General features: G+C 49.9%; 1 protein-coding gene across 1 annotated transcript in view; it reads right to left on the minus strand.

Annotated features, from left to right (window-relative positions):
- The window catches only part of LOC120066718 (SH3 and multiple ankyrin repeat domains protein 2-like), a 159,908-nt gene that overhangs the window by 48,934 nt on the left and 97,997 nt on the right, over nucleotides 1-12,977 (minus strand). Inside the window, exon 13 of the mRNA XM_039018180.1 lies at nucleotides 2,717-2,798. Coding sequence (XP_038874108.1) covers nucleotides 2,717-2,798 — 82 coding nt within the window. The remainder of the gene's footprint in view (nucleotides 1-2,716; nucleotides 2,799-12,977) is intronic.

A 12,977-nucleotide genomic window follows, 5' to 3' on the forward strand; every position in this document is an offset into this window, starting at 1 on the left:
AGTTTATCATTTTAAAAGGCTAATTGATCTTTAGAAAACCCTTTTGCAATTATGTTAGCACAGCTGAAAACCGTTGTCCTGATTAAAGAAGCTATAACACTGGCCTTCTTTAGACTAGTTGAGTATCTGGAGCATCAGCATTTGTGGGTTCGATTAATGGTTAGAAACAAAGCACTTTCTTCTGAAACTCGTCAGTCTATTCTTGTTCTGAGAAATGAAGGCTATTCCATGTGAGAAATTGCCAAGAAACTGAAGATCTCGTACAACGCTGTGTACTACTCCCTTCACAGAACAGAGCAAACTGGCTCTAACCAGAATAGAAAGAGTAGTGGGAGGCCCCGGTGCAAAACTGAACAAGTACATTAGAGTGTCTGATTTCAAAAACAGACACCTCACAAGTCCTCAACTGGCAGCTTCATTAAATAGTACCCGCAAAACACCAGTCTCATCGTCAGTGGCGTGCCGTGGGCCTGGGGCCTGGGCCTTCAGTGAGGTCCTACACAGTCCCACCCGAATTAATCCACCTCTTATTACCATCATTATGATGCCATGGCTCTAGACACTATACATTTAGACAGAAACGCAGTATAACCAGGCGTTGCGTCACCTTGAAATTGACAAAAATTGACATTTTTGGGTAAACAATGTTTACCCAAAAACATGACACAATCAATGAGTCTTTTCAATATTTCCCTATTTTTCTTCACCTTTTCATTGTGCAGCTCCGTTGCCCTGTGCGCTTGTTCGTTGAGCTGTAGATCCACTCGGGTGTCCCGAAAAGTTTTCAAAAGCACCATTGCTTGTAAGTTCCCAGCCGTACTTTGGTGTCTCGTTGCTGCCTTGGTTAGACAACTCAAGTTTGCAAAGCCAGTGTGGCTCCAAACACCAAATCGATCACTTGCAAATAATAGGCATTCCCAGCAGTACAGTTTGCAGTGCTTCTCGGAGCCTGTGAGCCATTGATAGCGCTCGTAGTTGGAACTTTGAAAGTGGCGAACGAACCCCTTTCCCGCCTGTGACAGGCTTTGTAGCGTCGGCGTCGGGCGACCTCTCCTTACAATGTCTAACTTTTCTTGAAAAGTTCGTCTTGAGAATGGCGTTATAATTATATCCTCGACCAAATCGATATCTTCTCCTCCTTCTGCCATTGTGGGTTAAAAAAACAGCTTAGTAGTACGTGAATTAATTAGTTTATCAAATTCAGATTCCTAGTTCTGATGTTCTGCATAGACCTGCCCATAGGACCTGCATCTCAATATTGGTAATCCAATCAAAAGACGTGCCTGCACTACGCCTGCTAGCTGGCTCCTGTGTAACACTGGAGCCAGCCAGCAGGCGTACAATAGCCAACTCTAAAGCTGATTGGTTGACACTAAATTTTCATTTCCATTCACTTTAAGCTACAAGCGCCCGCACTGTTGATTCTGAAGGCCTGAGGGCAGATTTTAGACCCCTGGCAACACATGATGGCTGAATATGATTGGATAAAAGATCTAACATAAAGACCAGCCCTCCAAATCTCAACCTGGGGCTGGAAGCAGTGCAACCAAGAGGAAAGCTATGAAATGAAGAGTATAACTCTTACTCTGGGGAATAATTTAATACATATTTGTGGGAAAATATATTTAAAAAAAAATTATATTCTGATGATGTTTAGGCCAGCAGAGAAGGCCTTGCTGGCCCTGACGGCCCACCACTGCTCATCGTCAACAGTGAAGAGGCGACTCCGAGATGCTGACCTTCTAAGCAGAGTTGCAAAGAAAAAGCCATATCTCAGACTGGCTAATAAAAATAAAATATTAAGATTGGCAAAAGAACACAGACACTGGATAGAGGAAGATTGGAAAAAAGTGTTATGGACAGACAAATCTAAGTTTAAGGTGTTTCGAATCACAAAGAACATTTGTGCTTGACGCCGTCTGTCAGGCATGGTGGAGGCAATGTGATCGTCTGGGGGTGCTTTGGTGGTGGTAAAGTGGAACATTTGTACAGGATAGAAGGGATCTTGAAGAAGGAAGGCTGTCACGCCATTTTGCAATGCCATACCATACCCTGTGGACGGTGCTTAATTGGAGCCAATTTCCTCCTACAACAGGACAATGACCCAAAGCACAGCTCCAAACTATGCAATAACTATTTAGGGAAGAAGCAGTCAGCTGGTATTCTGTCTATAATGGAGTGGCCAGCACAGTCACTGGATCTCAACCCTATTGAGCTGTTGTGGGAGCAGCTTGACCGTATGGTACGTAAGAAGTGCCTATTAAGCCAATCCAACTTGTGGGAGGTGCTTCAGGAAGCATGGGGTGAAATCTCTTCAGAAAACCTCAACAAACTGACAACTAGAATACCAAAGGTCTGGAAGGCTGTAATTACTGCACATGGAGGATTCTTTGACGAAAGCCAAGTTTGAAGGACGCAATTATTTTTCAATCAAAAATCATTATTTATAACCTTGTCAACGTCTTGACTATATTTCCGTTTCATTTTGCAACTCATGTCATGTATGTTTTCATGGGAAACAAGGACATTTCTAAGTGACCCCAAACTTTTGAACGGTAGTGTATATGTACAAACTGTATCTAAAACGTGTCATATATTATAGCAGATCAGGTCATTTAACACACTGTATAATACTATGATTTCACCATAATTATTTTGAACATCAGCTTGAATAGGCTTTTTTTTTTACGGAGGAATGAAAGAAACCAATCCTTACCTTGATGCATCAAAGCTGTCGTAGGACCCCACGGTGTAGTGCCTGAAGAGCTTCCTCCTCTCAGCCCTGTCTGCTCGGGCATCTAAAGACAGAACAATCAGTAAAAAAGTGGGTGACCAATTCATTAAAGGGGTGACCAATTCATTAAAGGGGTGACCAATTCATTAAAGGGGTGACCACGGCTGTACCCTAAATGGCACCCTTTTCCCCATATAGTGCACTGCTTTTGACCGCGGTCCTTAGGGTGCCTTTTGGGACGCATAATATCAATAAACCAATCAAAAATAAACAAAGTGTAACGGCTGTCAATGTCGTTCTCCTCCTCAGACGAGGAGGAGCATGGATCGGACCAAGATGCGGATTGGTAAGTATTCATGATTTAATGGCAAACCAACAAACACTACAAATTAACAAAACAACAAACGTGACTAACCTGAAACAGTCCTGTGTGGCCCAAACGCTGACACAGGAACAAACACCCACAAAACACAAGTGAAACCCAGGCTGCCTTAGTATGATTCTCAATCAGGGACAACGATAGACACCTGTCTCTGATTGAGAATCATACCAGGCCGAACACAAAATCCCAACATAGAAATAGAAAACATAGACTGCCCACCCAAAACTCACACCCTGACCAATAAACACATACAAAACAAGAGAAAACAGGTCAGGAACGTGACATAACCCCCCCCTTAAGGTGCGAACTCCGGGCGCACCAGCACAAAGTCTAGGGGAGGGTCTGGGTGGGCATCTGACCACGGTGGTGGCTCAGGCTCTGGGCGAGGTCCCCACCCCACCATAGTCACTCCCCGCTTCCGTATCCCCCTCCCAATGACCACCCTCCAACTAAACCCACCTAAATGAAGGGGCAGCATCGGGATAAGGGGCAGCACCGGGATAAGGGGCAGCAGCTCCGGGCTGAGGGACTCTGGCAGGTCCTGGCTGAGGGACTCTGGCAGGTCCTGGCTGAGGGACTCTGGCAGGTCCTGGCTGAGGGACTCTGGCAGGTCCTGGCTGAGGGACTCTGGCAGGTCCTGGCTGAGGGACTCTGGCAGGTCCTGGCGGCTGGCTCTGGCGGATCCTGGCTGGCGGCTGGCTCTGGCGGATCCTGGCTGGCGGCTGGCTCTGGCGGATCCTGGCTGGCGGCTGGCTCTGGCGGATCCTGGCTGGCGGCTGGCTCTGGCGGATCCTGGCTGGCGGCTGGCTCTGGCGGATCCTGGCTGGCGGCTGGCTCTGGCGGATCCTGGCTGGCGGCTGGCTCTGGCGGATCCTGGCTGGCGGCTGGCTCTGGCGGATCCTGGCTGGCGGCTGGCTCTGGCGGATCCTGGCTGGCGGCTGGCTCTGGCGGATCCTGGCTGGCGGCTGGCTCTGGCGGATCCTGGCTGGCGGAAGGCTCTGGCGGATCCTGGCTGGCGGAAGGCTCTGGCGGATCCTGGCTGGCGGAAGGCTCTGGCGGATCCTGGCTGGCTGGCTCCGGCAGCTCCTGACTGGCTGGCAGCTCCTGGCTGGACGGCTCTGGCTGGTCCTGGCTGGACGGCTCTGGCAGGTCCTGGCTGGACGGCTCTGGCAGGTCCTGGCTGGACGGCTCTGGCAGGTCCTGGCTGGACGGCTCTGGCTGGTCCTGGCTGGACGGCTCTGGCTGGTCCTGGCTGGACGGCTCTGGCTGGTCCTGGCTGGACGGCTCTGGCTGGTCCTGGCTGGACGGCTCTGGCTGGTCCTGGCTGGACGACGGCTCTGGCTGGTCCTGGCTGGACGACGGCTCTGGCTGGTCCTGGCTGGACGACGGCTCTGGCTGGTCCTGGCTGGACGACGGCTCTGGCTGGTCCTGGCTGGACGACGGCTCTGCAGGCTCAGTCCAGACGGGCAGTTCATGCGGCGTTGGGCAGACGGGCAGTTCAGGCGCCGCTGGGCAGACAGCCAGCTCTGACCGCTCGGGACAGACGGGCAGCTCTGACAGCTCAGGACAGACGGGCAGCTCTGGGCAGACTGGCAGACCTGTAGGGAGGAGACGGAGAGACAGCCTGGTGCGTGGTATAGGCACTGGCTGCGCTGGAGAGGAGGAAAGCTCTGACAGCGCTGGACAGGTGGGAGCAGCTGGAGAGAGAACCCGGAGAGACAGCCTGGTGCGGGGGGCTGCCACCGGTGGACTGGTACTTGGAGGTGGCACCGGGTATACCGGACCGTGAAGGAGGACACGTGCTCTTGAGCACCGAGCCTGCCCAACCCTACCAGGTTGAATGGTGCCCCTAGCCCTGCCAGTGCGGCGAGGTGGAATAGCCCGCACTGGGCTATGCTGGCGAACCGGGGACACCATCTGTAAGGCTGGTGCCATGTATGCCGGCCCGAGGAGACGCACTGGTGGCCAGATGCGTTGGGCCGGCTTCATGACATCCGGCTCGATGCCCAACCTAGCCCTCCCAGTGCGGCAAGGTGGAATAGCCCGCACTGGGCTAAGCACGCGTACTGGGGACACCGTGCGCTTTACCGCATAACACGGTGTCTGACCAGTACGACGCCCTCTCACTCCACGGTAAGCACGGGGAGTTGGCTCAGGTATCCTACCCGGCTTTGCCACACTCCTCGTGTGCCCCCCCAAGAAATTTTTGGGTCTGACTCTCGGGCTCCCAACCGCGTCGCCGCGCTGCCTCCTCATACCAGCGCCTCTCTGCCTTCGCTGCCTCCAGCTCCGCCTTGGGACGGCGATATTCCCCTGGCTGAGCCCAGGGTCCTTTTCCGTCCAGGATCTCCTCCCATGTCCATTCCTCTTCTCTCCATTGCTTTTGTTCTTGCCGTCCTTCTCCAATTCGCTTGGTCCTGGTTTGGTGGGTGTTTCTGTAACGGCTGTCAATGTCGTTCTCCTCCTCAGAGGAGGAGGAGCATGGATCGGACCAAGATGCGGATTGGTAAGTATTCATGATTTAATGGCAAACCAACAAACACTACAAATTAACAAAACAACAAACGTGACTAACCTGAAACAGTCCTGTGTGGCCCAAACGCTGACACAGGAACAAACACCCACAAAACACAAGTGAAACCCAGGCTGCCTTAGTATGATTCTCAATCAGGGACAACGATAGACACCTGTCTCTGATTGAGAATCATACCAGGCCGAACACAAAATCCCAACATAGAAATAGAAAACATAGACTGCCCACCCAAAACTCACGCCCTGACCAATAAACACATACAAAACAAGAGAAAACAGGTCAGGAACGTGACACAAAGGCCCTTGAAAAACAGCAAACATTTCGCTGTTAAATAGCCATCCAATAACCTTTAGACAATGGCATATTAAATGCATTCATAGGATGTGGAGATGTTGAAGATGTTGTTGAAGACCACAGTGAGCGTTATTCTAGCATTATTCTGTTCTCCATGTTGATGATATGTGCTGATATCTTGACTGCGTGGGACTCAACACTTTCCCCTCCAGCCTACTCACTGGTTGTCATAGTCACTGATTTCTTTTCTAAGCACAGCCTCTTTGATAGCAGGGTGAGTTATATGGCTTATATTACATAGCCATATAATGTATGTAGTAGGTAGATGTGTACTCATACAGGGTAGGTCTACTCTAGTCAAGGGCCCTTCTATTTCTCTGTAAACATACATCAAACACCTCAATTCCTTCTGCTTTTCCATCAAAGTCCACAATTACATTTCATTGACATCTGAGATGTACATTATTTCTTATTAATCACCATGTTTGTTTATCAAATTTTAAGTTCAAATTTGAAGACTTACAGGAAACTGCTAAGCTATTATGTTCTGAGAAGCTATGGAGTGACAAAGGTGTTACGCACCTTTTCAGCATGGGTGAAAGCACCCAGCCAGACATAGTACTAATGAAACTCCCTGTCAGTGGTGTCTCTCTGGCTACGTCCCAAATTGCACCCTTTATAGTTTATGGTGTACAACTTTTGACCAGGGCCCATACACTATTAAAATAGGAATACTCAAAACACAATCATTGTGTAGTAAAACCATTGAAAAGTAGTACACCTAATCTGAGATCTGGTGTTTGGAGGGTGAATATAAACCCAATGTAACTCAAGGTATTTCTAAACAGAATGGAAACACTTTAAAACACCCAAAGTGGTTCTTTGATCTGAATAATTGTGTTTTTAAGAGAGTGTTACAGCATCAAAACACACAAATAATGTTTTGGCAAACTGTGTCTCTCATTCAATCAAATGGTTTTAGGATTACCTGGCACTACCTGCCATGCCTCAGGACTACCTGGCATGATGACTCCTTGCTGTCCCCAGTCCACCTGGCCGTGCTGCTGCTCCAGTTTCAACTGTTCTGCCTGCGGCTATGGAACCCTGACCTGTTCACCGGACGTGCTACCTGTCCCAGACTTGCTGTTTTCAACTCTCTAGAGACAGCAGGAGCGGTAGAGATACTCTCAATGATCGGCTATGAAAAGCCAACTGACATTTACTCCTGAGGTGCTGCACACTCGACAACTACTGTGATTTGACAGTAGTTGTCGAGTGATTTGACCATGCTGGTCATTTATGAACATTTGAACATCTTGGCCATGTTCTGTTATAATCTCCACCTGGCACAGCCAGAAGAGGACTGGCCACCCCTCATAGCCTGGTTCCTCTCTAGGTTTCTTCCTAGGTTTTGGCCTTTCTAGGGAGTTTTTCCTAGCCACCGTGCTTCTACACCTGCATTGCTTGCTGTTTGGGGTTTTAGGCTGGGTTTCTGTACAGCACTTTGATATATCAGCTGATGTAAGAAGGGCTTTATAAATACATTTGATTTGATTTTACATTTCAAATTCATTTATAGCATAAATATTGACTGATGACGTTGATTAAATAAAAAACATAAATACCTTATTTAGATAAGTTTTGAGACCCTTTGCTTAGAGATTCGAAATTGAGCTCAGGTGCATCCTGTTTCCATTGATCATCCTTGAGATGTTTCTACAACTTGACTGGAGTCCACCTGTGGTAAATTCAATTGATTGGACATGATTTGGAAAGTCACACACCTGTCTATATAACGACCCACCGTTGACAGTGCATGTCAGGGCAAAAACCAAGCCATGAGGTTGAAGGAATTATCCGTAGAGCTCCGAGACAGAATTGTGTCGAGGAACAGATCTGGGGAAGGGTACCAAAAAATGTCTACAGCATTGAAGGTCCCCAAGAAAACAGTGGCCTCCATCATTCTTAAATGGAAGAAGGTTGGAACCACCAAGACTGTTCCTAGAGCTGGCCGCCTGGCAAACTGAGCAATCGGGGAGAAGGGCCATGGTCAGGGAGGTGACCAATGACATGATGGTCACTCTGACAGAGCTTCAGAGTTCCTCTGTGGAGATGGGAGAACATTCCAGAAAGACAACCATCTCTGCAGAATTCCACCAATCAGGCCGTTATAGTAGAGCGGCCAGACGGAAGCCACTCCTCAGTAAAAGGCACATGACAGTCCGCTTGGAGTTTGCCAAAAGGCACCGAAAGACTCTCAAACCATGAGAAACAATATTTTCTGGCCTGAAACCAAGATTGAACTCTTTAGCCTGAATGCCAGGAAACCTGGAGGAAACCTGGCACCATCCCTACGGTGAAGCATGGTGATGGCAGCATCATGATGTGTGGATGTTTTTCAGCGGTAGGGACTGGGTGACTAGTAAGGATCGAGGGAAAGATGAACGGAGCAAAGTACAGAGCGCTCAGGACCTCAGACTGGGGCGAAGGTTCACCTTCCAACAAAACAACCACCCTAAGCAAACAGCCAAGACAACGCAGGAGTGGCTTCGGGACAAGTCTCTGAATGTCCTTTAGTGGCCCAGCAAGAGCCCGGACTTGAACCCGATCTAACATTTCTGGAGAGACCTGAAAATATCTGTGCAGCGACGCTCCCCATCCAACCTGACAGAGCTTGAGAGGATCTGTATAAAAGAATGGGAGAAACTCCCCAAATACAGGTGTTCCAATCTTGTAGCGTCATACCCAATAAGACCCAAGGCTGTAATTGCTGCCAAAGGTGCTTCAACAAAGTACTGAGTAAAGGGTTTGAATACTTACAGTTGAAGTCGGAAGTTTACATACACTTAGGTTGCAGTCATTAAAACTTGTTTTTCAACCACTCCACAAATTTCTTGTTAAAAAACTTTAGTTTTGGCAAGTCGGTTAGGACATCTACTTTTTGCATGACACAAGTAATTTTTCCTACAATTGTTTACAGACAGATTATTTCACTTATAATTCACTGTATCATAATTCCAGTGGGTCAGAAGTTTACATACACTAAGTTGACTGTGCCTTTAAACAGCTTGGAAAATTCCAGAAAATTATGGCATGGCTTATGAAGCTTCTGATAGGCTAATTCACATCATTTGAGTCAATTGGAGGTCTACCTTCAAACTCAGTGTCTCTTTGCTTGACATCATGGGGATTAAAAAAATTAATCAGCCAAGACCTCCACAAGCCTGGTTCATCCTTGGGAGCAATTTCCAAATGCCTGAAGGTACCACGTTCCTCTGTATGAACAATAGTACGCAAGTATAAATACCATGGGACCACGCAACTGTCATACCGCTCAGGAAGGAGATGCGTTCTGTCTCCTAGAAATGAATGTACTTTAGTGCGAAAAGTGCAAATCAATCCCAGAACAACAGCAAAGGACCTTGTGAAGATGCTGGAGGAAACAGGTACAAAAGTATCTATATCCACAGTAAAACGAGTCCTATATCGACATAACCTGAAAGGCCGCTCAGCAAGGACGAAGCCAGTGCTCCAAAGCCTCCATAAAAAAGCCAGACTACGGTTTGCAACTGCACATGGGGGACAAAGATCATACTTTTTTGGAGAAATGTCCTCTGGTCTGATGAAACAAAAATAGAACTGTTTGGCCATAATGACCATTGTTATGTTTGTAGGAAAAAGGGGGAGGCTTGTAAGCGAAGAACACCATCCCAACCGTGAAGCATGGGGGTGGCAGCATCATGTTGTGGGGGTGCTTTGTTGCAGGAGGGACTGGTGCACTTCACAAAATAGATGGCATCATGAGGTAGGACAATTATCTGGATATATTGAAGCAACATCTCAAGACATCAGTCAGGAAGTTAAATGCTGGTCGCTAATGGGTCTTCCAAATGGACAATGACCCCAAGCATACTTCCAAAGTTGTGGCAAAATGGCTTAAGGACAACAAAGTCAAGGTATTGGAGTGGCCATCACAAAGCCCTGACCTCAATCCTATAGAAAATGTGTGGGCAGAACGGAAAAAGCGTGTTCGAGCAAGGAGGTTTACATACACCTTAGCAAAATACATTTAAACTCAGTTTTTCAAAATTCCTGACATTTAATCCTAGTAATAATTCCCTGTTTTAGGTCAGTTAGGATCACCACTTTACTTTAAGAATGTGAAATGTCAGAATAATAGTTGGGCGAATGATTTATTTCAGCTTTTATTTCTTTCATCACATTCCCAGTGGGTCAGAAGTTTACATACACTCAATTAGTATTTGGTAGCATTGCCTTTAAATTGTTTAACTTGGGTCAAACATTTTGGGTAGCCTTCCACAAGCTTCCCACAATAAGTTGGCCTATTCCTCCTGACAGAGCTGGTGTAACGGAGTCAGGTTTGTAGGATGTAAATGTGATATTTCAATGAGGCATTGTGAGTAGATTGATGAGGGGAAAACATTTTTTTAATCAGTTTTAGAGTAAGGCTGTATCGAAACAAAATGTGGAAAAAGTCAAGGGGTCTGAAGAATGTCTGAATGCACTAAACCGAATAGCCCTAAAAATCTTGATTGTAAGAATTTATAATATCTGTAACGGCTTTCTTCCATAGGTGAAGGAGAGGACCAAAGTGCAGCGCGGCTAGCGTTCAACATGTTTAATACAAGAACAAGTGAAACACTACAAACATACAAAATAACAAATGTGCAAAACCGATACAGACCTATCTGGTGCAGAACACAAACACAGAGACAGGTAACAAACACCCACAAAATCCCAACACAAAACAAACCTCCTATATATGAGTCTCAATCAGAGACAACGACTACCATCTGTCTCTGATTGAGAACCCACACTAGGCTGACATAGAAACAGACAAACTAGACACACAACATAGAATTCCCACCCAGCTCACGTCCTGACCAACTAAACACATACAAAAGAACAGAAAACAGGTCAGGAACGTGACAGAACCCCCCCCTCAAGGTGCGAACTCCGGGCGCACCCCTAACAACTCAAGGGGAGGGTCTGGGTGGGCATCTGTCCGCGGTGGCGGCTCCGGCGGTGGACGAGGGCACCACTCCACCATTGTCTTTGTCCACCTCCTTAGCGTCCCTTGAGTGGCGACCCTCGCCCCCGACCATGGTCCAGGAACCTTCACCAACTCCCCTCTACAATAGAGGAGACAACTCAGGACAAAGAGGTAGTTCAGGACAAAGAGGTAGCCCAGGACAAAGAGGTAGCTCCGGACAGAGAGGTAGCTCCGGACAGAGAGGTAGCTCCGGACAGAGAGGTAGCTCCGGACAGAGGGACAACTCTGTACTAATGGCAGCTCATGACTGGGTGGCAGCTCATGACTGGAGGGCAGCTCATGACTGGAGGGCAGCTCATGACTGGAGGGCAGCTCATGACTGGAGGGCAGCTCATGACTGGAGGGCAGCTCCTGACTGGAGGGCAGCTCCTGACTGGCTGGCAGCTCCTGACTGGCTGGCGTCTCTGGCAGCTCCTGGCTGGCGTCTCTGGCAGCTCCTGACTGGCTGGCGTCTCTGGCAGCTCCTGACTGGCTGGCGTCTCTGGCAGCTCCTGACTGGCTGGCGTCTCTGGCAGCTCCTGACTGGCTGGCGTCTCTGGCAGCTCCTGACTGGCTGGCGTCTCTGGCAGCTCCTGACTGGCTGGCGTCTCTGGCAGCTCCTGACTGGCTGGCGTCTCTGGCAGCTCCTGACTGGCTGGCGTCTCTGGCAGCTCCTGACTGGCTGGCGTCTCTGGCAGCTCCTGACTGGCTGGCGTCTCTGGCAGCTCCTGACTGGCTGGCGTCTCTGGCAGCTCCTGACTGGCTGGCGTCTCTGGCAGCTCCTGACTGACGGACGGCTCTAGCGGCTCCTGACTGACGGACGGCTCTAATGGCTCGGGACAGACGGGCGGCTCTAATGGCTCGGGACAGACGGGCGGCTCTAATGGCTCGTGGCAGACGGATGACTCAGACGGCGCTGGGCAGACGGATGGCTCAGACGGCGCTGGGCAGACGGATGGCTCAGACGGCGCTGGGCAGACGGATGGCTCAGACGGCGCTGGGCAGACGGACAGTTCAGACGGCGTTGGGCAGACGGACAGTTCAGACGGCGTTGGGCAGACGGACAGTTCAGACGGCGTTGGGCAGACGGACAGTTCAGACGGCGTTGGGCAGACGGACAGTTCAGACGGCGTTGGGCAGACGGGCAGTTCAGTCGCCGCTGGGCAGACGGGCAGTTCAGGCACCGCTGGGCAGACGGCAGACTCTGGCCGGCTGAGACGCACTATAGGCCTGATGCGTGGTGCCGGAACTGGAGGTACCGGGCTGAGGGCACGCACCTCAGGGCGAGTGCGGGGAGGAGGAACAGGGCTCTGGCGATGCACTGGAAGCCTGGTGCGTGGTGTAGGCACTGGTGGTACTGGGCTGGGGCGGGAAGGTGGCGCCGGATATACCGGACCGTGAAGGAGGACACGCGCTCTTGAGCACCGAGCCTCTCCAACCTTACCAGGTTGAATGGTCCCCGTAGCCCTGCCAGTGCGGCGAGGTGGAACAACCCGCACTGGGCTATGCAGGCGAACCGGGGACACCACCTGTAAGGCTGGTGCCATGTACGCCGGCCCGAGGAGACGTACTGGAGGCCAGATACGTTGGGCCGGCTTCATGACATCCAGCTCGATGCCCAACCTAGCCCTCCCAGTGCGGCAAGGTGGAATAGCCCGCACTGGGCTAAGCACGCGTACTGGGGACACCGTGCGCTTTACCGCATAACACGGTGTCTGACCAGTACGACGCCCTCTCACTCCACGGTAAGCCCGGGGAGTTGGCTCAGGTATCCAACCTGGCTTCGCCACACTCCCCTTTAGCCCCCCCCCCAAGAAATTTTTGGGTGAGCCTCTCGGGCTTCCAGCCTCTCTTACGTGCTGCCTCCTCAATCCACCGCTCCTGGGCTGTGGCTGCCTCCTCCTCCCGAGAGCAGCGATTCTCTCCCACCTTTGCCCAGGGTCCTTTTCCGTTTATGATTTCCTCCCATGACCATTCCTCC

Source organism: Salvelinus namaycush, chromosome 21 (assembly GCF_016432855.1).
Source record: "Salvelinus namaycush isolate Seneca chromosome 21, SaNama_1.0, whole genome shotgun sequence".
Taxonomy (NCBI): domain Eukaryota; kingdom Metazoa; phylum Chordata; class Actinopteri; order Salmoniformes; family Salmonidae; genus Salvelinus; species Salvelinus namaycush.